Below are 26,439 nucleotides of genomic sequence, written 5' to 3'. Positions count from 1 at the left end.
AAAAGCAGTAATCCAGTTGCTAGAATAGGAATGTGAGAAAAACAGTTGAGGTGGACTTGTTATGAGACCTTGGACAAGCTCATTCCTCATCTTCCCTCACTTCAATTCATCTACAGAAGTGAGAATAATCCTATTCAACAGACTGCAAAAAGTGAACTGTGATACACAGTCCAGGATATTGACTGGTATTTTAAAACAACAGCCAGAATAAGAAAGGAACTTAGCTGTTAAAAAATTAGAAGAATTTTAACTGTCATGGCTAACTTGATTCCCTTCCTCAGTGCAGTGTGCTTCCTTTATGAATAAAATGAGTTTTGTGCTGGCTGTCAACCACAGATGGAATCTCCTTCATTATTTTTATTGATAACCATTTCTTTAAAAAAAAAAAAAGTGTTAGAGGTCATCTTCTGCCTTCAAAATACTTGCCTGTTCTCTTCTGTGCGTCCTAAAATTTTTTACACTTGTGGCATGTTATGCCTAAGGTTTAGTGGCCTTCTCTCTTCAAAAGCAGAAATTAAATGAATTGCATTAACAATAGGAAGAACTACTAGCTTTTTGTAGAATGAGTTGAAATGTTAAAGCATTGTCAAAAACATTAATAATAGCAAATCAGAGTAGAGTACATTTTCTTCTTGCAATGCATATCAAGAATGTGTCTGGTAATTTTTGCATCTTAATTGTTTTTGTATGTGTTGCAACTGTATTAAATGAGGAGATTTTAGATGTTAATGTCTCTATTTGTGCTTCTTAATTTAAAATAATTCCACGGTTAAAACCTTGGGTTTTGCCAGAGGAAACTTCAAATGTTTAATCAACTTTAATGGTGCATGGATAGGCAATCATGTCTTGATTCTAACAGAACAAGTCTTGGCAATATTTAAATGAATAATGTTATGATCGTTCTCTGTTGCAAATTATTTATCTTTTTTTAATCTTTCCAGGTTTACTTAAATTTGAAAGAGCCTGTATTCCATCAGGTAAATCTTGCTCTGTTGGAGAAGCTAATCTTGTTTTTAAATTATGCTGTTTTAGTAGAATGTTTTACAGGATTTTATAGCTGGCAGGAAGATGGAAGGCAAGCACAATTTGCCTTTTGCTTTTTCTTTAAGCAGTATTTCTGCCTGTCATGTTGCCATCCCGTTACTTGGTGACCTGAAAAACTAGAAGAGTTTATTGTGTGTTGTGTGTTAGCATTTGACCTAATATTTACATGGTTTTTTTATCAGTGGCAAGTGTAACAAGGTGACCTTTGCTATGGGCCAAGGTGTGTGTGAGAGGAAGGGCTTAATGAGTCCTTGTCCGCTGCTTTCCATTAGCAGCTGCTGTGAAACTGTGACCTGACATCGTAACGTGGCTTGGGTGACTTAGCACCATGTTCGTCTCTCCACATTAACATATTAGTTTGGGGTTTTTTTAACTACTCAATTTTACTTTGTAAAAAAATTTACTTTGTAAATTCAAGCTTCTAGGGTTATGAAGCAGACTGGTTGTTATGGTCTTACAGGCTTAATGGCACATTTGGTACAGGTTCCTTTTGTAGCAGCCCAAGAGTATTAAAATGCATCCACTGCCTGTGGGGACAGGACTTGCATCACTTGCCTCTTCACAGGAGGTTAGAAATCATGCTCATTCAGGTATGCCATGGGTAGTTTTCCCTCATTTATGATTTTTTGATTAGGGATAACGGCTGAAAAATTGCAAGCAAAAGCACTGAGCTCTTTGCAGGACAGAGCTTTAAAGCCTTAATTTCTGAAATCACCAGCGCCGTTGCTTGTCAAAATGTGCCTGCTGCATCAGCAGTTGTAAAAATGATACGTGACTCCTGTTGGTGGATTAGTGAAGCACTGACGAATAAAATAAATTCCCAGCTGCTCCAAATAATCTCTCCTAGAAACATGAATTGTTACTCTACCTATAGATAAAAAGAGAAACTTGCAGGGTGTTTTTGATAATGTTAATTAAATCCGTTTTTTTTTTTTTTTCCCCCTACTTACATTTCTGGCAGGAAGATACTGGCTGGGGTGAAAGCAGCAATTTCTGATGCTTTTACTGAGCTGGTTATAACTGGTTTTGAATGAAGTTACTTAAAGTAATTTTGTTAACAACAGTGGCAGAATTTACTACTGATATTGGACTTTTATTTCTTTAATCAATTATCTACTCAACCTACATTTATTGCCATAAATACATCACAGCTTCACTATATTCCAGTTTGATGCATTGGCATAGGTATTGTCCCATGTTATAAATACTAAGATGATACTTGTACTAAGATGATACTTATACTAAGATGATACAAGTCATAATACTATTATGACTTGTCGGGAAAGAGGAAAATAGCAAAACTTTAAACTATTGCCCCAGACCTTTAGTTTTTTGCATCTGGTTTCTCTTAGGTTCAGAATATGAATTCCCTGTTATAATTTATACATGAGGAATCAATGTAGAAAAGATATAGGCCCATAAAAGAGGTAGACTTTTTACAACAACTCTTTCCAAATGGATTTTTATGGAGAACATACAGTTATGGTCAAATTCCAAACATTCAAGCACTGCACTCATTTTTTCACAGTCTTTGCCAAATATGTTGTAAATCCAGAGGAAACATTTCTCTCACTGAGCAGCTAAGCAAGGTTATTTTCTTAATACTTGTCCATTATTTTAGAGTGCACCAAAAAAAACCCCCAAACAAACCCTCAATGTAATTTCAGTAAGTATTTTCCAACTGAATGGGTCGCATAGACTTGAAGTAAAGTTAAATATGCTCATGCAATCATAGTTTAAATCACAGTCTCGGTCCCTAACTGTATTGGAAAGCAGCGTCAGGACATAAAGCAGCATTTGATTCCTCTAAGTATTTGTCTGTGATCATCATCATTTGTCAGCCTTGCAAAAAGGGGAATAACTACATGGACAGCTTTATATTGTACATTGTTTCAGTGTGTTTTTTTTCCCTGAAAGGAGAGCAGTAAGAATGGAAAAGGATCCTATTATATTTAATAGCCAGGATCCAAGCCTCATTTTTCAGTGAATTACTTTCTACTTTCCTTCCCAACTTAGGCTCATAAATTGCTTACTGCCAGCAGGGCACGAAGGGGATTTCAGTTTGTTATTCATGGCACAGTGGCAACGGAGACTAACTTCTTTTTCTCCATCCACATATTGCAGATCTTTAAGGGCCTTAGTGCTTTAACCGTAGGAGGGATGAGGTGCACGTTTTGGTCAGTTGGAGGCTACACATCATTAGAAGGAGAAAAACCCACTTCCCTGCCTGACAAGTGATCTGGTATTTTTTGCCGCCTCATCAATTAAATGAAAGATAGCAGTGCCCTTTACAAGCATGTATTGTCTTGTTTATGTCAAAATCTCTCCGGCTAGAGCACTGTTATTACCTAATTTCCATGGTCCTAAACAACCCTACATCCCAGTTTCCTAGTTGTTTTTAAGCCAGCATCATTGTCAAAGAAAACAGCTATGCCTTTCCCCTCTTTCCCATCTGGCAGACAAATTTACTCTCTGATGTGAAGTTGATTGGGGAACTCAACAGGTTAAAACTCTCCTCAGAATTAGTTTTAAATCAGATTAGTTGCTCATCCCTGTTTACCGCATGTATATTTGTGCTTATACAAGGAAGGGGGTTTGGAAAGACTGGCTCCTGGTGTGGAGTGATCCATAGACACACAAGTATAAGACGGCCCTGGAAACAGAAGAAATTACCCTGGCAGTTGAACTTTTAGACTCAAGTCTTACAAGTAGCCTTCTTTCTAACATGATATGGCCTAGAAAGCTGTCATGTACAAAGCATTGTTTTCCAGCCTGATTTGTTTACTTGCTACATACCATATGCTGGCTATACACTTGTAGTGATCAAAAACCTCATTCAGCTAGTGGGCCAAGTAATGTGAATAATGAAATAGATCTAAAAACCTGTTTTATTTGCATAGTCATCTGCTGCAACAGTTTGAAGCAATTTTTGAGCGAACAAATAATTAAAAGGTAAATAGAAAATTAGATTAAATGTTCAGGCTAACCTGATAGGTGGGGTTTTTTGGGTTTTTTTGGTAGTTGTTTCTTCTACATTAGGAAATGTGATTTAAAGAAAAGTCTTTTGTATAGACATTCCAGAATTGTTGTTATGGTGTCCCATGAGGAACTAAGCAAGCTGGAGAAGCAGATCAGTATGAGAATTGCAAATAGGATAAGGGAGTGACTAGTGGAAAATGACTAAAGGAGATGATGAAAGGCAGTCTCAGTCTGGACTTTCTCAGGATCAGTAGTGGAACTGTTTTTATTTAATGACCTATAGCAGGAAAAAGAGTTGTGTACTGATGATATTTGTGGTGATGCAAAGTTCAGAGGCATCACTGAGTACAGAGGAGGAGATGAAGAGATAACTGGGAGATGATGAGGACTAGGATGACATGATTCAAAATGGAAGAGCATGAACTGATGGGCAAATACCAGCTGTACTTATTCTAAACCGCACGCAGATCACCAAAGGAGGGAGTGAGTGAGTGCCTGGATGTGTTCACTGATCACAGCATAATAATATGACCAGTGAATTTTCTGCAACAGTGATCGAAGTAAAATACAAATATTGGATTTACCAATTAAGGTGACTTTGGGTAAGATGGAGAGAGTGAGCGTGGGAGAAAAAGGTATTTCATTTGCTTCAATGAAAAAAATTAATAAAATTATTCTCTACGGGTGTTTTAAATACACAAATGCAAAGAAGGAACTGAAATCACTATGAGATGTGTACGTAGAAGTACCTATGAGAGCCTGAAACTGCATGAAGAATATGTTATGTCAGGGTACAACCTGTTCAAACTTGCAGGACTCCCCATTTTTGGGAATCTGTGTGGACCCACTTGATGTCCTACAGCTCCCCAGAGTCCCTCCTGCTGCCAAGGCAACGGTTAGTTGTAGGCTTGTGGCTTAATATATTGTGCCTTTTAGTGGAACGTGTCATCTTACTTTCTACATGTTCAGGTTGCCAAGCAGTCTGTTAAAAATGATCTTTTCAAGGCATGTCTTCACCACAGAGCTTTTTCTACTTGGGCATTGTCCTGCTGAAGACCACGTATAAAACTAATTTGAGTGACATTTCACTCTGTTACACAGCTTGTTTGGGGATGTCTTCCAGAATGCACGTACAGCTTACATTCTGGCTAGTACCTCTACCTGCACAATAGCTTAGGGAATGTGGAAGGATCTTCAGACTCTCCAAAGGATCAGCTGTACAGGTCATTCAAGGGGAAGCTCAGTTTACTGCTGCAGTGTCCCAGAAGCTCTGGAGAGATGCTCTGTGCCATGCAACAACAGTGACTTGCGTGTCGTTTTGCCATCGCGTACGTGCATCTAAACAGGACCAAGCCAAATGAATGTGAATTAGTTCATTCAGGAGCTGTCAGGGCAGCAAGTAGTATTAAACAGTCATAACTATGCTGAGTTACTCAGTGTTTCTGGGGATTGTCCTTCCTCTTTCTCTCTGCTCAGATTTCTTTACCAGGAATCCAAGAACATGTAGAAGTCTGTTTTCTGTGTTGTAAATTGCAAATACAGTTTCCAACTTCAAGTACTTAAGCTAACTATCTTTTGATAGCTGGTTAGTATATTAACAGACGAGCAGTGGTTGCCAAGAACGCAAAATTTCGCAGTGCAGTTCCCAATGTGTACACTAATATTTGAGGCTGATAAGTTGACTTTATTAACCAAGGATGGGCAGAAGGCCAGGAGCAGAGCAAACTGAGAAGTGGAAATAACAGGCTATTGCTGCTTTCTGTACTAGAAGGGTAGATGAAGAACCAGTTTGGTATGCTCCCCCCCAGTGTGGAATGCCAACCATGCCTCCCACTTGCATAAGAAGTGAATCTATATGATTTGCTTAACTGCCTCCACATCGAAAATGCTGCCAAACACTGAGCCCTGAAATGGTTACTTCTCATTTGTGAATTAGAAGGATGTTCTTCATATTTGGCCTTCTTACCAGGTAGTCCACTGTGTATTAATAAGACTTTGGGTTTTTCCCCATTGCAAAGATACGGGCTTCGAAGCTGAAAGACATTGAGCTTTATTCGCATCTTAAACAACAAAGAGGGAACTGTCTAGTGATAACAAAAGATGATGAGATTCTGCTGTTTCCTTTTGTTTCAGTTGTAGTGCAAGGGTGTTCTTTGGCTTACAATTTAAGGGCACTGTGAGACAAAATAGCACAAAACTTGCTTGGGTTTTCATCTGTCACTTAAGTGATGTGTTAGTTAAAGAAGAAGAACAAAGGGAGCTAAAGGAATTGAAAAATTTGAGTTAACTTGAATAAGGTAGATTTTTTATATATATATATACTTTATCCTTCTTTGGGTGGACGGCTAATACGTAACAAATTTTTGGCATGATGAAAATAGTAAATCCATGGGTGGTAAAAGGAGTAAAAGTAAGCACTGCTCCCTGAAGTATAAACTAAGTTGTATAGCTTGGTTTATAGGCCTCTAGTAAGAAACAGCTGTAGCGAGACATGCAGCTATAGTCTCTGCATATCACAGCAACACCTCCTCGATGCTTGCCTTCACTGTGAAGAGGAGGATTGGAGCACGCAGAGCAGAACAGTTTGTTGTTCCAGTCTTTCACAGGCTTTTAAACATGAATGTGTTTTATTGCTAACAGCCTGTTTGTGTGGGGGAGCGGAAAAGGCAAGAAATTGAAGTGTCAACTGTGGGCATATTTTTCTTCAGTCACTGCAAGGTTCTTTTTATTTTTTTTCCTTACTCCCTCCATTAAGACTGTCCCCTTCTGCAAGCCATTAAGCAACTCACTAGGAGATACCAAGCCACAGGCTCTATAAAGAAAGTTTTTCTTAGCTTTTGCTCTTCCCTGCTTTTAGCAGCTGCTGCAAAAAAATAGCATTTTTAGGCTGTGTTTTACCTGGGCTTTGGGCTGCCTATAAGCCATGTTTCTCTAGGCATAGTCTGACACTATTTAACTCCTTGTACAAAAAACCCAAGAGGAAATCGGATAAAAGCATGAAGGTAGTCACACCCCTAATGAGTACGATAGAAACTTCTCCTCGTGGTAGGTTTTTCGTGTGTCTCTGCTGCAGAAGAGCATTTTAGCAATGGAAATTGTAGGAAGGAGGAGATCAGCAAGGAAAGGGCATCAAACTGATTCGGGTTCCAGAGGAGCCTTTCTATGGGTTTCTTCCTTTGTGCCATCCCTCTCTTAGAATAAATTACTGAATTTGATTTAGGAAAACAAAACAAGCTGTTTTAAATGAGACTGATGAAGTAAAATGGCATTTAACTTTAAATTTAGTCTCTATTTGTTATATGGTGGGGTCTTTTTAGGCAAAATGTCAGTGATGAAGAATTGTACCAGCATGCAGCACCTAGCACCCCTGAGCAGTCCCCTTTCTACCTTTAGCTTGGAACTGATAAGCACTTCATACTCAGGCTGTGTTGAGTCAGTTTTGTTGGGTTTTTTTCCCCAATTTGTGCTGTACCCCAGAAAGGGGATTAGCTAACAGTTTTGTACAAAGTACAAGCCAGAACCAATGAGCCTTTCAAATAGTTTTGCTTTGTTTAGCTTGACAGAGCAGAACACACAGCAGTAGTAGTAGTATAGTTACTGAAGTTATTTGATCTCACTCTGAATGCAAATAAAGAGCTGCTGTGCTGAATGACTTTGCAGAGTCAATATTGGAGCTTACTTTTACCTGTTTTCAAACATAAACGTTAAACTAGACTTGAAGGGGAAGGGGGATAATATCAGGCTTGCACATGACAAGCTGTGGGATGACACACCAAGGTTAGAGGGACGGGGTGCTAGCGAGGGCCCTCAGCCTGCTGCTCTGAGATGTGCTGGGTACACTGCCGCACGCTTCAAGTCTTAGGGAAGCACACTTGAAGGCTCCAGGAAGACCTTATTGCAGCCTTTCACTACTTAAAGGGGGCTTATAAGAAAGGTGGGGACAAACTTTTTAGCAGGCCTGTTGTGACAGGACAAGGGGTAATGGTTTTAAACTAAAAGAGGGGAGATTCAGACTAGATCTAAGGAAGACTTTTTTTTTACAATGAGGGTGGTCAAACACCGGCACAGGTTGCCCAGAGAGGTTGTAGATGCCCCATCCCTGGAAACATTCAAGGTCAGGTTGGACGGGGCTCTGAGCAAACGTGCTCTAGTTGAAGCTGCTCCTGCTCATTGCAGGGGGTTTGGACTAGATGACCTTGAAAGGTCCCTTCCAACCCAAATTGTTCTATGATTCTATAAGGGCTCTGTTGTCTGTCTTGTTCTGTATATATGCACTGATAATATGGTGTGTGCTACTAACCTCATCCTTAAAGCTAAAAGGAGTTTGACAATTTGCCTTTATGCACTTTCGAAAGGTAGGTTTCACTTTGTGTTATTACAGCAATCTATTTTACGTCAGATGACTAGACACATGCATATGCTTGCAGGATAGTAATAGCTGAATGCCCCGGTTACAGTAGAGTAAGAGGTAGTTCTTGCCTTGAAGAAAATGTTGTCTAAAAGAAGGAAAGGTATGAGGAGGTCAGTAGAATGTGGTGAGGACACTGGTTTGTAAACATACCTCTGTCAGTTTTAGTGGCTTTTAAAAATAGGCAGCAAAGGTTTATCATTTTTCTGTTTCATGTAAAACAGGGCAGCATTAAATAGGAGTTAACTAAAACCAAAATGAGAAAGGAAAGTCAGTGAACAAGGAAGCGAAAAATAGCAAGGGGCTTGTGGGCCACTGGAGAGAGGCAAAGAGCAAGGCACAACTGCTTGGAACAAACTGCCTTTTGGCAGGAGGAAAACAGTGTTCAGAATAAAAAGCATTGAGAGTAATTTAATGTCACCAGTGTCTGAAAATCCTCTCTGCTGCAGTGGCTTCTGCATCACTTTTCAGGCATGACTGACCACAATTCTTCTCCTCTTTACTCTGTACATCCTGGAGATGGTGTTATGTGGATCCTAAGCTTGTGAATAAAAAAGAGTGGTTTAAAGATCACGAGGCAGAAAATAAATGATTGCTTTGATTTTTTTATATAAGTCAGGCGATTACATTCAAATTCATCAAGCCTACAGTGAGCCAGATTTTGCTCACGGATCTTTTCAGAGCGTGCAGCCTTCCCACTGTATAATTAGATTGCATCCCAACAATCTGTAATAGTTGGTTTTAAATGCTTCCTGGAAACTTTCTTCCATACTGGTGCTCAGTGTGGGCATAGTGCATAGTCTATTCAGGTGTTTGCTTTCAGGAAAAAATATTAATCAAATATCAGTGAAGGAAGTATAGCTTTCAAAAACTGTTTTAGCTGATGCTTACGCAATCCTGGGCTAAAATGCACAGATACAGAAGAGATGATAGGAGTTAGTTACCATTTTGATTTCAGGGTGCTTACTGAGTGCCATCTAGCGTTTGCCTTCTAATTCAAAAAGTGAAACAGCTGTTTTACACAACTGACTTTTCCTGTAATTGCATAAAGGGCATGGTTTATAATCATACTTTTATTTGAAACTTTTATGGAAGACTCTGGAGAGGAAGCTAGAGGGGATACTATTTTCCTGAGACTATGAAATAAAAATCAACAGAGGCTTTAAAAATTTTTTACTCTTGTAGTGTTTTATAAAGTTTCTTGAATCTAACTGCTGAATTTTATCTCTGTTTTTATTTCCAGATCATGTATGGAACGCTAGTTTCCATTATAGTTCTACGATCTGTTTATATAGTATTATGGTAAGTAACTGTTTAGTTTAGCATTATAAGATATAACTTAGCATTTGCATCTCTTTTTGGTGGCCTTACATGAGAAATTGGAAATGGCAAAATATCTTTAACTAGGTACGTATTGCTAGCTCATGTGCTCTGCTTGGTTAAAGGGAATTGCTCATCTCCTTACATTTTTTTTTTTAAGCCACTGGGATAACATTCAACAAAACAGAGATCTCTACGCTTATGATCAGTGTTCACTGCCAGGTGTTCTGCTAGTGGCTTTAGCTGTTAGCCAGGACTTCGAGGGGAATGGGGCTTCTGTCTTCATATTGCTGGGTAACATGTGAAATCTATTGCCAGTGTCCAAAATCTAATGATGATACTTGGAGAGAGGCGAGAGTAAGACTGCAGAGCTGAACCATCAGTTAATATTTTCCTTTCCTCTTCCCTGTTCAAGTATCTAAAACTCAAATGTAAAAGATAATAACACAGAAGGTTAAATGATAGTTTTCCTTACAGTTTTGACTGGGTAAAGTTAGGTATACATTATGGAAATTGAAATAAAAACTATTTATAACAAACAAAAGGGTATTAGAAATGTTAGGAGACATTGAGAAGCATTAGAATCATCAGGGCACAGACGTGGTGGGTAAAAGTGAAGAAAAAGGAATCAAATCAGTATTGGAGTAAACACATACCTTTAGCTCTCAGGGGCTCAGTTGGTTGCCCCTTCCTGTCTCTCCCCTGTGAATAGTGGGTGGTCTCGTGTATTTGAGGATTGCCCCTGAAAATTACTGATGTCTCTCTACTGACTTCATTCTAAATGTACTTTTTGTTAAACTTTGTTTCAAGTTATACACGTATCTGTTCAGGAACACAAGGAAGAATTTTACAAAAGCTGTGAATTTAAAGTAGATTCATTGAATAACATTCCAATTGCAACTTCATTTAATTTGGTTTGACCTTCCCCAAGAAATCCCCACAGACCAAGTGTAAATGTTCACAGACTTTTATGAAGCAAGAAGAACTTAAAGCTGATAGCGTGTTGCTTTGCAGCTTTAGAAACAAGCATCAGTTTAAAGGCACTTTTCAAACCCATGGACATGGAAATTTTAATCCTAACCTAGAGGTCTTAAGTGACATTACCTTAATTCACTTCCAAGGGAAACTAAGTTGAATCAAGTTCAGGTCGTTTTAATTTTGTTCTTATACAAGGATTTAGCACACTTCTAGGCACTTAGATTAAATTTCTTTCTGTCCGTGTAGACTAACCCTGGGGCCTGCTATCTTTCCAGTTCTGCAAATTCCACACACTTGTGCATTCTCATTATTTCTGAAGCATTTCGTTGTCTTCTGTCACTATCAATAACACCACTGTCCTCTCTCCCAGGGTATCATTCATTGTTTTCCTCCAGCAAAGTCTGTCTCTGAAGTTCCACCTACTTTTTCACTTCAGTTTTAGGGTTTGAAGTGTATTTTCTTAATTAGCTAGATCACTTCATTGCAACATGGCCTTACAAAGACTTGCTTCCCGCTTTGGTTATACTATGCAAACTGGTTAGAAAGTTGGGATGGGGACAGAAGTAGGTTTAAACTGCTTCTAAATTTTAACTAAACTACCACTAATTTTAAATTAGTTCTGCTAGAGAAGCTGTGCCAACCTGAAGGTACCCTTTCGTTTCTCTAAAAGTCATCCCCAAGTACACTTCTGGATTTGCTTCCTCTGCGTTGCTAAAACATATTCCTGTCTTTCCATTGGTAGTGCTAGCACTTGTCCAAGCCTGTTTCAACTTACATATTGACACCAATTCCTGCTTATTTAGTTTCTTACTTCCTTAATATATATTAGCTTCCTATCACTCACATTTCTTAGTGTGGGGCTTGGAGTCACTCTGAGCTTAGGGTAAAAAAATCTCAAAGAACAGCATGTTATTCCTTCCAGGCTGCTACCTCCTCCTATCCTCATCATTTGTTGCTGTTCCTGCCTGTTTCCCCACGCTTTTCATCTCTTTCTTGGGTCTGCTTCCTTCCCAAGATTACAACTTGGCACATGTTGTTCTCTGTTCACAAAGCATGTTCCCCATTAATGAGTGATGCCAGCCTCTCTCTCATTCCTTCACAAAACACCACCATTTATTTCCTGAACAATTCTAGCTATAATTACCTAATTACTAGCATGTATAACATACCATTTAGTGCTCTTTCATGTCCAGGGCTTGCTTACATCTCTAGAGCACTGAGTCAGGAATATTGCAGTGTAGTCTCTGCCATGTACCGCATGGTGCTCCATGCATTTATTAGACTAAACAATAATAATTTTGCCAGTTTGTATTGGCAGTACACTTGTGAACATGTACAATTTGTATCTGGTTAGCTGGCCCTGCGGAAGCAGCTCTACCTGTTGTGTTTTCTACATTTTGGTTGCCAGTGCTCACAGCTCTGATACATGTGCTGTGTATAACACAGTGGAGAAAAAGCAGCTCAGGAATGCGTTTTAACCCAGAATCTAAACTGCGCGTTCATAATGCTTAAAAGTAATTTGAATAGTATTTCATGGCAGCCTTTTAGGGTTGGAATTGGGTTCGCTTTTGGACTTGTCTTATTAGTGGGAAAGGAGCAAATGCTACCAACTACCATGCAGGAAGTTTACAATTCCATGATCCAACCTGAATGCAGATAGTGAGGGTAAATTTATTAATGATGCATTTTATTGCATCTGATTCTTCAGTGTGTTTTCCATATCCTAAAGAGGATTTTTTTTTCCTCTCAAAATGAAATTGGCATTTTTCCATCCCCCATAGCACTCAACGATAAAATACAACATGAAATTACTATTTTCTAAAGCCGTTCATTTGGTTAGTTGTTGGTCATGGTGGTCTACGTTCACAAAAGACTACAGTCATTTTGAAGGACCTTATTTAAACAAGTCCTCTAGTATAAGGATATCACATATTGGAAAAGAGCCTTTTCTTTTGGGAGAGTCCTATTTTGTAACATGGCTATTTTTTAACTGAAAGATTATACATGGAACTGAAGAATTAGTACCTTTTAGCCAACTTCAGTTTTCCCACTTACTTGTTGCGTTAGGAGAGAGCAGTATTTAGCGGAACAATTACAAATATAGAAATAAAACATTTAAAAGACCAGTCTAGGAGAATGTGAATTCAGGAGAGAGGGGAGGAGGTAAAATACAGTACTTAAATAGATGAGATTTGAAGTCGATGTTTGTCTTTTCCGTGAAAAAAAAAATTAATAAAGCAGTTTATTTGTATGTAATAGTATTTATGTAAGTTACATAAAAGCTGCCTTTAAAGAATCTTGAACTAAACTTTGCATTATTTCTCTCTCTCTCTCTAGGGTATACCCTTGGCTTAGAGGTCTAGGCTATACATCTTTAACTGTATTTTTAATGGGATTTTTTCTCTGGAATGTGGACAACATTTTCTGTGATAAATTGAGGTGAGTTCTTTCACTTTGTCTGGATAGCTCTTAATAGTCTTTTAGCATAAAGCTTTGTTTTTTCTGTGTATATTCGAGTCCATCTCCTGGTATGTATGGTACACTGCCTACAAAACATTCACAAGGGTTTTATCCAGTTTTCTCATGACTAGATTCAGCACTCAGCAGTTTTTAAACTTTTTTTAATCCATGAATAGATTTATTTTTTCAAATAATTTATATTTCTCTTTAACTTCAATTTAAATTGAGAGAAAGTAGTGTCACTGAAGTAATTTTGAGGATCTGTGGCTTACTAAAGCTTGCTATTCATGCTTGATTTCATCTGAATGAGTTTTTTATCCTGCTTTTTTTTGGTTTCTGCTTTTGCCATTTCCCAGGAAAATATCAAAAGCAGTAGTTCTGCAGGTTAAAGAAATATATTGCAATATATCTGTCACCAATAAACAACAGCTGTTTGAGCATCTCAGAAAGACAGTAACTCCGTGAGCCAATACACCATGCTCGGCTGTCATTATTAGCCTGAAGTCTTCTGGCTTAGCACTTGTAGAGGAGGCCAGGAAAGACTTCCTCTCTGTTCAGTGTATTGCCAAATGGCATAAAAAAAGGCTTCCAGACAAAGCCTGTAGGAACCCACCAGCTCATCGTACGGGTAGATATCCTGTCTGTGCCAGAAAGAACACCAGTCCAACAGGTGGTTCTCTTAATGTGTGTTCCTCCGGAACCGGACAACTGCACCTTTCTTTCACTTAGCTGTGATACTTGTGTTCCGCCACAAGCTGGAGGAGATGGAAAGGTTGATGCCAGCATCCAGAAAATCCATTCTTGACTATCTGATACACTGTTATGCTGCTGAATCTGTGGCGTACAGAATTGTCCTAGTAGGTTGCTTTGTCAGGGTCGGATCATAGCGTGCTGTAAAGAAGTCTAGTGTATTCCATCTGTCCCTTTTGGCTCTGTAGTCCTTGCACTAGTTTAGGCCAATTGAAAGTTAACTCCAACAGAGTTTTCTTGAAACTTTTTAAAAAAATGTAGGTGTACTGAATATGATACATGGTGCCTCATCCCTAGAAACACTTGATACAGATGGCATAGAAAAGTTCTTTGCCAACACAAGTGGGTGGGTATACAGTGACTTTGCAAATATTGGCATCAGGGTTGATTTTTGCAGCTGCATCACATCTCTGGTGAGATCATAACCCCCAATTCACTAAGCCTGCTGAGCTGCTGCAGGTCCGTGGGGTTTTGAACTTGTTCCTAGACTCAAGGATTACACCAGCTGCTGAAGGACTTTTTTCCAGCCTCATTTTGCAAAGGGAAAAAAAAGTTAACATATTTCCTGTAATACTTGTTTGGTTATGGTGCTGGAAAAAATAAACATGCTTGTTTACTAGCTTTAATCAAATGTCTGCAGAGCCTTGAATTTCTCCAGGTGGTATTATAACTTGAACCTTTGGAGAAAATATGTTCTAGTTCCTTGTAATTTTTTATTCTCTAAAGATCTAACTTGTGAATCATCCACCTACCTGCTCTTTTTGGTTTTAATGTTCAAAACTGTATTTTGGTTCAGTTTTTGTTTTTCCGTATGTCATTAAATTTGGAGCTTATTTAAATTAAAAAAAACAACGAAAAACCATCTATAGCACTCAGCCTCCCTGGTTGGATCCATGCACTTTTTAACTTGAGCTTTGAGATTTCCTGCCATCCAAAGGCTCAGAGGCTGTGCCGGGGTGACAGTCTGTGTGTTCCACTATGTCGTTCCCAGGCTGACTGAATCGAAGCTCTGTGTTCGTATTTGTGACTGAGCAGCTCTGTAAACTAAGCAGTAGCTCAGGGCTTAGCATTTAGTCAGGGGGACTGAACACTGTAATATCAAGCAGTAAATAAGTATTACAGAAGCCGCAGATTTTTCTTCCTGAACACCTGCAATCATTGTTTTCCCTTTTTTGTTTTGACTGAATGTGAAATGAAAGTCAAAAAAGAAGACAGGCAGATGCAAACATTTGCTCCACTATCAACCAACACAGACATTATCTGCAGAAGCCTAGTGAGCAGGAGAAATCAGGGCAATGTAGTTTCTCCCCTTTCTTTCTCTATCTCCATCCCTTAGCCTCTGCCCAAGTAGCTCACACCCCATAACCGTGCAAAATACAAAGCATTTTGGCGGAGTATTTCAGAGCCTCTACTTTCATTGCTTCTTTACTAAACACCCATTTTGTCCCTGTTTTAGAGTACAACAGAGAAAGGCAAGCTAAGCTTCCATGGAGCTGGAGAATAGGTGGTGTGATTGTCAAATGTAAAGTGGTGATGTCTGCTGGATCCCTTTTCCTCTCTCAGACCTTAAACTCAGCATTTCATCCTGTGGACAGTAGTTCACCAGGTTTTGGGGAGGAGAATAGTAGAACTCATTTGGGACTGTGGGATGCCATAAATATATTACCTGAAATTTGAGTCCAGAAGTAACTGATCACTCATTGTATGAAGAAGTGTGTGCTTTCTTTAAATGTGTAAGAAAGCCAGTTTGCTAATATCTTTCTATACTGGCAGTATAAGATGTAACTGCCGTTCTCACCTGCTGAAAGCCTGTTACGTGAAGCCTCACTCGTGAAGACATGCCTGAGATACGGAAACAGTAATATGTGATCTGACAGTCAAGCACTGCGATTTGAGATTGGTTAGCTTGAAAAAAAACCACTGCATGATGTTTCTTTCTGACAGAGCACTACGAGAGAAGATGCCTCCTGTTGTGGGAGCTGTGACACAGTTTCATGCATGGTGGCATATTCTTACAGGCCTGGGCTCTTACCTTCATATCCTGCTAAGGTAGGAAATGTTTTCTAAACTGGATGTTCATAAAGGAGTCTTAGGATTTTTTCCCAGGTTCAGATTTGCTTCAAAATGTTGTATTGGCCAGAAGAGCAGGAAAATTACTTCTTACTAAACTGGTGGGAGTTTTTCTTTCCTCTTTGCAACTAGTCTAAAAAGTCTGTAAAAGTAATTTATATTCTTCAAAATTTAATCATTAATCTTTAAATAGTCATGAATCTTCAGGAAAACGCAATTCACAAATGGGAACCCTATAGCAGTTAAACTGCAAAACTATTTGAGAGTATATTAATTTCAAAATATAAGCTATTAATACCTTTCTGTTCTTGAGCGGCAATCCTAAAGTACTTAAACGTGTTTAATTTTAGAAGCATAACTAATGTTTTTGATAGGCACTGTTGCTCCTGAAAACTAGCAGGCACCATGCTGTAGAGCAGAAGGGTGACGGCTAGAGTGGTTGGAGCAGAGCTGTTCCCAGAAGTGCAGGATATTGGTTTTAGAAGGAGACTTAAATGAGATCCTAAGTTAGCAAGTCTTCAGCCAGCAGATTTTTGTCTCTGTTTTTGCTCCATACCACCATCTAGTGGAACCAGGAACAAAAATAAAATTTAAGCTGGAATCGGAAGAATTTCTGTCGTTTGTTCATTATGTAATGAAATAATGTTTTGCCACTTAACCATAAGAGAATGTCTGTTTAACAGATACATTCTATGTAGTTGAGAACTGGATTACATATCAGTTTTTCTACATGTAACACAGTATTCTCCTTTTCTGTCAGATGTGAAAATAGCTAGTAAAAGGAAAATGCAAGGAAAATAAGTACATTTCCAGTAGCTATTCTGATAGCTTTTTTTATAATACATATATGTATATGTGTACATATATACATGTGTATATGGATGTGTATCTATATGTACCTGTATATATGTGTATATAAAATATGTCATGGTATGTGGAAAACAGCTGCTCCATTTTGGCTGACGGGTTGTCTGCTGCCCTAAACAGCTTGAGATAATCTTTTGAAGAAAATTTCTTACAGAAAGCAAGCTGATGCAGAGAGTTCGGATAGCATAGGCAAGGTTTTTCCAGCATGCTGCACAGAGAAAATACTTTGGGTTTGCATCCTTTGGCCCTTGGGGAATGTGCAGATGCCTGCTTTGTCTGTCCTACCCCAATGAACTACATGCTTTCCCTGCATTAGTAGTATTTTCTCAGCCACACAGTGGCATGAGCTATGTCCACTTTAAAAAGTGAGGTCATACACAGGAAAAGATCTACCGAGGGGAGAGGCTGTATAAGAACAAAAATGAGATACAGAATCAAGCTATGCTGCTTCCCCCCACCCTTAACATCTGCTGTATTTTGTGGCACACTGATTTAATGTCATCCTTCCAAAATGACAGGCTCTAGTCCCTGTTTAGTCTTTTCCATAGTGGAGAGAGAATTTACTTCTCTGGGTTTCTCTCTTTCTTCCCACATAGGTGATAGGGTAGATTAGTTTGCTAATCATAGTCTAGCACAGAGGGATTTACTGTAGGCTAATGTCTTCTATTTTGCGTAAATCTAGGCAAAATGGGTAGCTCTGCAATCACAGAAGCAATTCTTTTCTAGTTAGAAAATAGAAAAGAATTTAGAAAATAAGAATAGAAAATAAAACTGGGATCAGTACATCATTATTATTTTATACGCTGTCTTATACATGAAATTTTAAACACACTTTTCTCCTTTTCCTCAGTTTATACACAAGGACACTTTTCCTGAAACACAGGCCAAAGGTGAAGGTAAGCAAGCAATATTTTGTGTCCATTAATGCACTGCAGCGTTTGGATATCTTGTGCTTTGAACTTGCATTGGGGCTCACTGATTATGCCTGTTAGGGTACTATCTTTGGTTTCTACTTGCATCCCAAGAAATGCAGTTGAAATGATGGTTAACAGTGTTTGGTTTCTGTTCCAAGAAACATAATATTCCAAGAAATCTTTCCCCTCTTCCTATTTTTCTTTTAACAGTTTGTTTTTGGAATATGGCCTGTTCTTCTTGTGGAGCCGCCCAAGAAGCTTTGACTGAGACCTAGGCAGTCACATGCGACCACTTAGCCTGGCTGAATAAAGCGATTCAACAGTTACTATGGCTGAAGTGTCAAAATTATGGATTGATTCAAGTATCATTGCTAAAAAAGGACTTCTCTGTGTTACTAGGCCAGCTGGCCGGAACAGAGCAAAGAGTTGGCACACTAGGGAAATAATGTTTAGTACAGCTTTATTCTAAGTTGTTAAAACAAAGATTAAGACACAATATTTTTATGTATATATTGTATAGCTGATGATACTGAGCTAATATTTCGTGCTGGTCACAGAAAACTAACCATTTTTGAAGTGGATTGCATACGTTTTTCATTCAGTTGTTGTTCTTTCTGTGGTTTAAACTAATATTAGTAACTGAATGACAAAAATAGGCCATTGATGGCCAAGCTAAGCATTTGTGTGGCCTATAGTGAACTGAATGCTTAACCTGAACTACTTTAATCTTGCACTTTTATACAATTAATGAAGTATGTAATGGTTGATTTAGGGCTTTATTCTTTCTTGCTTTTCCACAGCCTCCTTTGCAATTTATATTTTAAGCAAAACAGTTGGGATACCTGTGCCATTTAGTTCATTTTGTACCAAGCTTCCATTTTCTCTTTAGTCCAACTGAGGTACATCATGGAGGGTGTTCCAGGGTGTGACCGGCAGAAGACACTTAAGATGGTGAAGCATTATATGGGTTCTTGTTTGTGTATGGAAACTGAATTCCTAATTTGTTTGACCAGTGATCCATCAGGAGACTGCAGGGTGACTGTATAAACACAAGAAACACTTTTTTAAAATTTTTCGTAATTATTATTTACATGCCTCCCTTTTCCATCCCTACTTTTTACTCCCCATGTCCCATTCATACTACAGATTGACAAACACCTTAGATGTGTGCTAGTTCAGCTTTGAATTCATCTCTTTCCTTTATTTTACAAGTCTTAAATATTGGTCTGACTTCTGAATAAGAAGATAATTTCTGAAAGTATTGAAAAAGAGTAAAGAACAAGATTGGTGTTGAGGTACCCCAAAATATAATTGGCAGCAATTTGCTTGCTTGCTCTTAATCTGTCCATCACATGGTTACTCTGGGGGAAGTTGACCACCTTTTTAAAACCAAACTTTGGGGATTAATGGGGGGGACAAACCCTCTGGTTTCTGCAATTTTATCTACCCAGCTGATGAAAGTTAATAAGTAAGCATAAAGAAAACATTGAACTAACACAGTGTTTCCAAATATACCTCATATTGGAGGCTGTGGTTTTGACTCTTCCAATCTTGGGGCAACTAACGGAGTCTGTCTCTGGGCTTCCTAGCTGCCATGCTATGCAATTTTTGTCTGCTTTTGATGTTCTGAGGGATTTATCCTTCTTGCCATGAAGGAAAAAAGGGAAATGCTCAGACTGATTGGAAATCCCATTCTGTATTGATTTAAAACGCGCCCACAACAGCACGGCATGGTAACGTAGCTATAAAGCTGTCTCCCAGATCACAAAGTCCTGGCTAACATAAGCTTCCTTGCTCCAACTGCTGAAAAAGTCGGACTGAAATCTGTATTGTACAATCAATGGTCTCCTCCCTCTCATATCTTTTTTCTTTTTTCCTGTTTGCAGCTTAGCTGCATCCTCTGTGTCCATCAGTAGCACTCCTACTGATGTGAATCTCCAAATAAAATTGTGGCTTTTGTTATGTGACTGACCCTGGACTCTTGGGATCAAATAGACCCAAACTCAGGGCTAGAAAAAGATACTTAACCTTGAGTGACTTCAGTGAGGTTTAAGCACATGCTGATAGCAGTGCATTTCAACCTGTAATCAGCAAACCACTATAAAGATTCTTGAAGAAATTTTTAAAACAGATTTGTTGTCAGTAGGCTCCAGTTCCATAGACAAGGTCAGCATCTGTGTCAGGAAACTTGACTGATCTTCAGACTGAAAGACATTGGGATAACTAGGTAGGAAAATGCTGTCTTGGATCAAGTGTCTTTAATTATCCAGAAGGCATATTTTTTGTAAAGAGATTTGAGAACTGTTTGAAAAATGTAGCTTAAAAATAAGTGCCTGCCTATTCACCTCCAGGCTCTCTCAAGCATGCTTCTGTACACTGTATCCGATTTTCTTATTAGTATTTTTACATGTTTTCATAAGTTAGGGAAAGAGTCCCATAACAGGAGCAGTGCAGCAACGAGACCTATCAACAGTCACTTGTGACATCTGCTAGGTATGGTGGTATTTTTAAGAAAATGAACAAAACCTTTATTTTAGTGGCCTTGGTTTTGTTACTAGAGGATCTGGGGGGGCTCTTTGGTTTCCCTGTAATTGCAGGAACCAGAGTGTGCAGAAGAGCCACTTTCTTATTGATAAGGCATCTCTCCAATGGTAAATTTTAAAGAAATGTGTTGATTCTCCTACACATTTGCAACTAGGAAGTGTATGGTTTTTTTCAGATCTTGTTGAATTAAATTGTCAGGATTTAAAAAAAAAAAGTTGGAAAAGCTCTTGTTTTAATTTTATGCTGCTGTTAGCTTTTCATTCACATATCATTTGTCACTGATGTTTTCATCTTTAAAAAAATGATGCAAATTGGCTTCTTCCTTCATTCCAAATGACCAAAAACATACACACCTCTACCACCCTTCCAGCAGCCTTTTTTTCAGGTTATGTTAGACCCTGAAGAATGTAATTTACGTGTGTATCCTCCTAAGCATAAATAATCTAAAATTATGGGTGCTTTGGTTTCACTGCCTTACTGATCTTGTGAGTGATATTGAAAATGGCAAGCCAGTTTTAACTGCATGCCACTGAAATTCAGACTGCCTTTTCTAGTGCCTGGAAAGACATACATTCTTACTCCTGTAATGTGTTAAATGTCTGTTAAATTGGTTTTTATTTGTATCACTTGTGTGACATGCTGATTTTTTTTCTACAAACCTTAGAGCAGCATATCCCAAACTTTTCTTGCACTACATCTTATAAGGTGCGTCGTCTTTGATCCTATTTTTTGGGTAGGATTCAGGCAGCAGCTACTTTAAAGGGAAATAGGGAAGTAGCAGGTGTTGTTTAATATGAATCCTACAGGATGTGTTGGACAGACTTGACAGCAATGAACTCTTATTCTTTAACATCCATGAAGAACCAGGAAATCTGCCACCTTACAACCATCGGCTTGGCACAGATCAGCGGCAAGTAGTTCTGCAGACTGTAAGCTGAAAAATTCTTCCTTGGAAATAAAAGAAAAACCTCAAAAATTACTCTCCCAGTACAGATCAACACCATACCTTATGCCGGGAATCTAGATTTTCTGGATACAGCTCAAGACGTGCATTACCCAGAACTGAAGATAAGACATGATAAACAGAAATATGCCATCAGGACGAATCTCATTCATGTTTTGAAGGCAGTGTTGTTAGCTAGCAGTATTAATCATCTCTGGACTTCATTTTAATGCTTTTTCTTTTAGCACAAGGAAGATGTGCTACCTGCGAGTGTTTAGAAGACTACCCCATAGTCAGAATTGGAATACGCAGTCTATCACTTGCCGATCTACCTCTGTTATGTATTGTACAGTACCCGTGCCCTTAATTATATCTGCCTGGATGTGCAGACGTTAGAGCAGCCTGACTTAGACCATGCAGCCCCTGAGGTTGGCAACAGTATTGTATTGATCCGTGGCTGACTCTATTCACTCTCCGTAAACATCCTGACTTGTTCGGTGTCTGTCACTTTTAGGTTGTGCTCAGTCTGCTGTTCATCTGCGTGCAGAGGTCTGGCTGCTTTAGAAGGAGATACGAGTAGGAGGATTTTAATTCAGACAGGTGAAGTGAAACCTTTTTGGCAGTTAAGTCACATTTAAAGCTAAGATGCAAACGGTATAACTTGTTTCACGTGATCTTTGAAGAGATGTGATGGAAAATACTCTTTTATAATTAGCTTTAATTCTCTTTTAATCTAATATTGTGCTGTCTTGTTTGGCTGAAGGGAGATTGTATGATTTGAAATGCAGTTGATTCTTCTGGCTGTAGTGCATTGGCTTCCGACACCTGGTTTCGAAGAGCTGAATGAGTTTTTCAGCTAACTCCTCCACGTGGAACTTTTAGCAACAGAAAATCCTCCCAGTATCATGAATGTTTCTCACAGTCACTACCACCTTGTTTAGTCTGCATCCAATAATTTTGGTAATACTGTTTTATTAAACCTGTTTCTCTCTGTGGATATATTTTTGGCATTTGATAGCAGGTGGTGAAACAATTCAGTATAACACTTCTCAGTGGAAGATGAGGTCTAACGAAGCAGCACTGCTGTTTTCTTCAGTAGACCTCAGAATCCAGGAACACACCTTAATTTTGGCGGAACATGTGCCCCATAATTTAAATTGGCATATTCAGGTAAAATGGTTTACTTTAAAGAAACACCATCTGCACTTTATAAGTAGGCAGTGGGAGGCTTTAACTGCAAAGTACTGTTTAACTGTGAGACTTTAGTATGAAGAGGGATAAATGATGGAGTCTTTATTATCCATGAGAAGCGAAAGCCAGAAGGAGATTAAGAAATCTTACATGGAAAGAGAATAACAAAAGATTAAGCACAGAATCCCATAGTATTACGTCAACCACCCTCCTGATAACTGCACTTTACTTATGTAACAAGCTTGAAAGTCTTGCTATTTATACGTTTAACTTTCCGTGCTGACTCTTCACTCTTTACCATAGAAGTGATGTAGACTCTTACATTCAGTTCATTGTAGATTATTCAGCTGTGTTTTTATGAGGATGGAACGTGACACGGATTGTTTCGTACATGAATGAATACATTTCTTATCCATCTGGAACGTTCTCTGCCAGCTTTGTCTGAGAGTCCGTAATGTAACTACAGAGAATATACTGTGTAACTGTTAAGATTGGTTTGGGGTTTCTTTGTTCGGTTTCTGCCTACTGCTGCCAAGTGCCTGATCTCTGTGTGGCAAGTCTTTTCTGTGAGCTGAGGCTGTGTTTTCTCCTGGGGTCCATAAGACAAGGAGACCTTGTCTTATGGACCCTTGCTAGGTGGGAGGTCAGTTTGGTTTTTGTTAAAAATTCTCCTACTGCAGGAGTCACAGCAGTCTTTTTAGTCACTTCCCAGAAACGTAGCTATCCAGTACATGGCTGCCTCTGCTTGGCTCAGACTTGAGCCTGACTACCCCATGTCCCTGATGCTGTTGCATCTTTTCAGATTTTGAAAGCTGGCTGAGGGATTTAACTCCACAGCTGGTGTTCATTTTAGTGTGTGTAGTTCAATGACGGGCAGTGTGAGGGCGCAGCAGTCAAGCAAGCACTTTATGCAGAGCCCCATTACTGGAGCTCCCAGCCAGGTGTTCGAAACAGGACTGGGGATATGGGGCTTCACATGTACAATTTTGGGGGCAGGGTTGATGCCTGAACCTCTTACTTTACTTCAGAACTCTCCCTTTTTATTTGTTGAAAGCGTTTAGATTTGATTAAGCATGGAATTGCAGATTTAAGAAGAACCCAGTTCAAGATTCAGCTAATGCAAGACCCTAAAGCAGTGCCTGCAAATTTTTTTTTTGGGGGCACATATTTCACACAAGTTGAATTTGCCTGATGTTTAGAGCAGATTGTTGAGATTTTAAAACTGCAAAGATAAAGGGTCTTCTGATTATTTGTCCACAGGAATAGCTCTAAGCACAATCTCAGATTCATCCTTCTTTCCCCAAAGCTCTGGAACATATATATGTTTCTCAAAAGGCAATGGTGAATAGAATGGGCTTTCACACATGCTCATAGCAAATCATGTACCAAAATGTTTGCTAAATTAAAGCCTTGGTCAGTCGCTGCAGAAGAATTTTGGTTGTGTATACTATTGCTCCCTGGATTTTGGGAGGGAGAGTTTCAAGCAGCATAAGCAGTAGTTACTCCTTAGACTGAACAGGAACTGATTTTTCTCTTGATCTTCCAAATTGATGTTGACTATTTGATGTTGACTATTGAACTCAGCTTAATGCACTGATGATGTTTACTGTCTTAGCAAATAACATCTGTCCATCTGTAATGGACATGAAATACCCCACATGTTACGTGACCAAACTTTCTAACATTGACACTACTAGTTCTAATGTGTGGTTTTTTTCCTGAAATTCAGTATATTGTTGCAGATAGATAACGACACTGTGACAGATGAATAGCAGTTGACTTGTAAAACACAGCCGCATTGAGCAATGTTTATTGACAATTTTGATATACTGAACTGATTCTTCGTACCAAACCGGCTGGTAACTAACAATAGGCTTATAAGTATCGACATACCTTGTTTTGCAAAGCACGGTAGCTTTGAAATATTTAATGTATTTCATTTGTTATTCATGCTGCAGTCAAGCACTAATTTGTGTCTTTATAGTTCAAATTATTAAAGAATTTTGTTTTAAATACAACTTTTCCCAGGTGTTTCTTGGCTTTTGTGTTGCATGGGGCTGGCCGGTTCATCTTGATGCTACTCGATGATCTTAAAGGTCTTTTCCAACCTATACGATTCTGTGATTCAGTAGATGGGTGGTCTTGGCTAGCGGGTGCGTAAGTAGAACAGCAGGATTTGTATGACCTGCAGTGATGGGGAAGCTGCCTGCCTGCAGCTACGACAGTCTGAGCCCCCACGGTAGTAGGACAAAGCTTGGTCATCTTGGCTTCTTGCCTGCAGCCATCCAGCAAACACAGAAACGTTTTAAAATGAAGGGAGATGTGATTGCATTCATTCTGAACTCCAGTGCAAGGCTCTGGGCTTCCCCAGTCTTTACTGCCCAGTGCTGGGGCCCTTTTAGCGCTGGACCTTGCTCGGAGGTGTAGTGCTGGCTGCAAATAGTGCAGGACCTTTCCACCTTCAAAGGCTTTCCCCAGCGCACACCAGTTAGAAGGGAATTCACGTGCCTGACGTGGGTGGGAGAGGAAAAGGCAGGAGTCAGGTGAATGTGCCATCAGCTTGGAGCATGCGATTTGCACAGTCCTTTGCCTCATCCTTCTCCTGTTTTTTCAGTGAGAGGGAAGGATAATCTCTGCAAAGCAGAGCATCTCCAGGCAGAAATCATGGACCAGTAGGCACTTACCAGCAAGTCTCATCACACCCCAGCAGCCAGGGTCAGGTAGTGACCGTCAGTTATTTCCCCTGCTTCTGGCACCTCTCCCAGGTCCTATTCAGAGGCCCCATCTTCTCCTGCTCATGCCTGTTGCAGCTGTGTCTCTGCAGGGACAACCTCAAACTAAATATTCGGGGGAGAAACCACAGGGCAGGAAACCTCATAGCCAGTGGTGTAAATGTCTGGGGGAACTGATGCCACCTCCCCTTGGTGCTTGCTCGGCGGTGCTGCACACAGAGCCACATCCAAACTCCGCAGACAAGCGTTGTCTGAATGCTGGGCTGGGTGAAATCCAGCTTTGCATTGTGAGCTTGTGGCTAGCCTAGAACTGAGTGATACTTTGAAATTTCCCTGGGTTTAAAAACATTGTGGTTCTGTCAAAGACCTCCTCACAACCAGAAAATTCAATTTTGAGCTTGACAGTTCCCTTTCAAGATTGCCCATTTACTTGCAGCTTTATTAATTTCCCATTCCCTCTTCCCCCCGCCTTGTTTTTTCTTTATTCAGCCTGTTCAAAGGCTAAAACTGAAGCTATATATTTGCAACCCTTTAATCCCAGTGGCTCTAACCAGAGACCTGGCTGCGCTCGGTGCTGTTCCCACAGTGGAGACTGCCAGTCTGGCAGAGGAGCTGGTGATCCAGCCTGGACCTTTGGTGCTACGTTCATGGAGATGGTAGAGATAATGGAGTCACTAATGGAGCTGTGATGGATCTGTCTCCTCTGTGGGTCAGCGGGTGACTCCTTTTTGCTACAAATGTACCTCAAGCAGCCCAAGTTATCTTGGCATGGCTCTTACCCAGAGGGACCAAGCACTCAACATGCTTCTGTTGAACATGCTTATGTTATCTCCTGGCCTTATGGAAAACAAGACTTGAAGTGGCCGGAGGTGAGATCGGTGATTTGGTACCACCCAGGAGAGCTCTGTGTCCTCAGAGAACATCTTCACGGCCATCTGCCCTGTCTCTGCCGTCCTAAACAGCCCCCTCTTCAACAGCTAAGACAGGGCTAACTTAGGTTGCCTGAAGGGATAGGGCCAACACCAGATTGGGGTTCATCAGGGCTCATCGGATGGGTCCCCGTGGGGACAGGACAGACAGACAACTCCACCACAGTTGTGCTGGCATGGGAGGGGGGACCAACTGAGGCAGGACAAGGACAAATGTCTGGATTCAGACTGTGAGAGCCCGAGTCTGAATTCAGTCTGAGAGCCCGAGAGGGGATAATGTGGTGAGACCTGGAGCTCAAGGAGGTTCCCC

General features: G+C 39.7%; 1 protein-coding gene across 2 annotated transcripts in view; it reads left to right on the top strand.

The window, feature by feature from the left end:
- ACER3 (alkaline ceramidase 3) overlaps positions 1 to 24,497 on the top strand; it is a 68,030-nt gene extending 43,533 nt beyond the window's left edge. The window contains exons 6-11 of one of the 2 annotated variants that reach the window (XM_072850878.1): positions 942 to 977; positions 9,675 to 9,733; positions 13,067 to 13,168; positions 15,884 to 15,988; positions 17,727 to 17,772; positions 21,792 to 24,497. In XM_072850878.1, the coding sequence (XP_072706979.1) occupies positions 942 to 977; positions 9,675 to 9,733; positions 13,067 to 13,168; positions 15,884 to 15,988; positions 17,727 to 17,772; positions 21,792 to 21,857 (414 nt within the window). In that variant the 3' untranslated portion in view covers positions 21,858 to 24,497. Of the gene's footprint in view, positions 1 to 941; positions 978 to 9,674; positions 9,734 to 13,066; positions 13,169 to 15,883; positions 15,989 to 17,726; positions 17,773 to 18,000; positions 18,117 to 21,791 lie in introns of those variants that run through there. The other variant, XM_072850879.1, reaches the window with a different exon arrangement.
- Positions 24,498 to 26,439: the final 1,942 nt, after the last annotated feature.

The sequence above is a fragment of the Ciconia boyciana genome, chromosome 1, assembly GCF_034638445.1.
Source record: "Ciconia boyciana chromosome 1, ASM3463844v1, whole genome shotgun sequence".
Classification (NCBI taxonomy): domain Eukaryota; kingdom Metazoa; phylum Chordata; class Aves; order Ciconiiformes; family Ciconiidae; genus Ciconia; species Ciconia boyciana.
The sequence above is the reverse complement of the archived record's forward strand: the minus strand, read 5'-3'. Positions and strand labels throughout refer to the sequence as shown.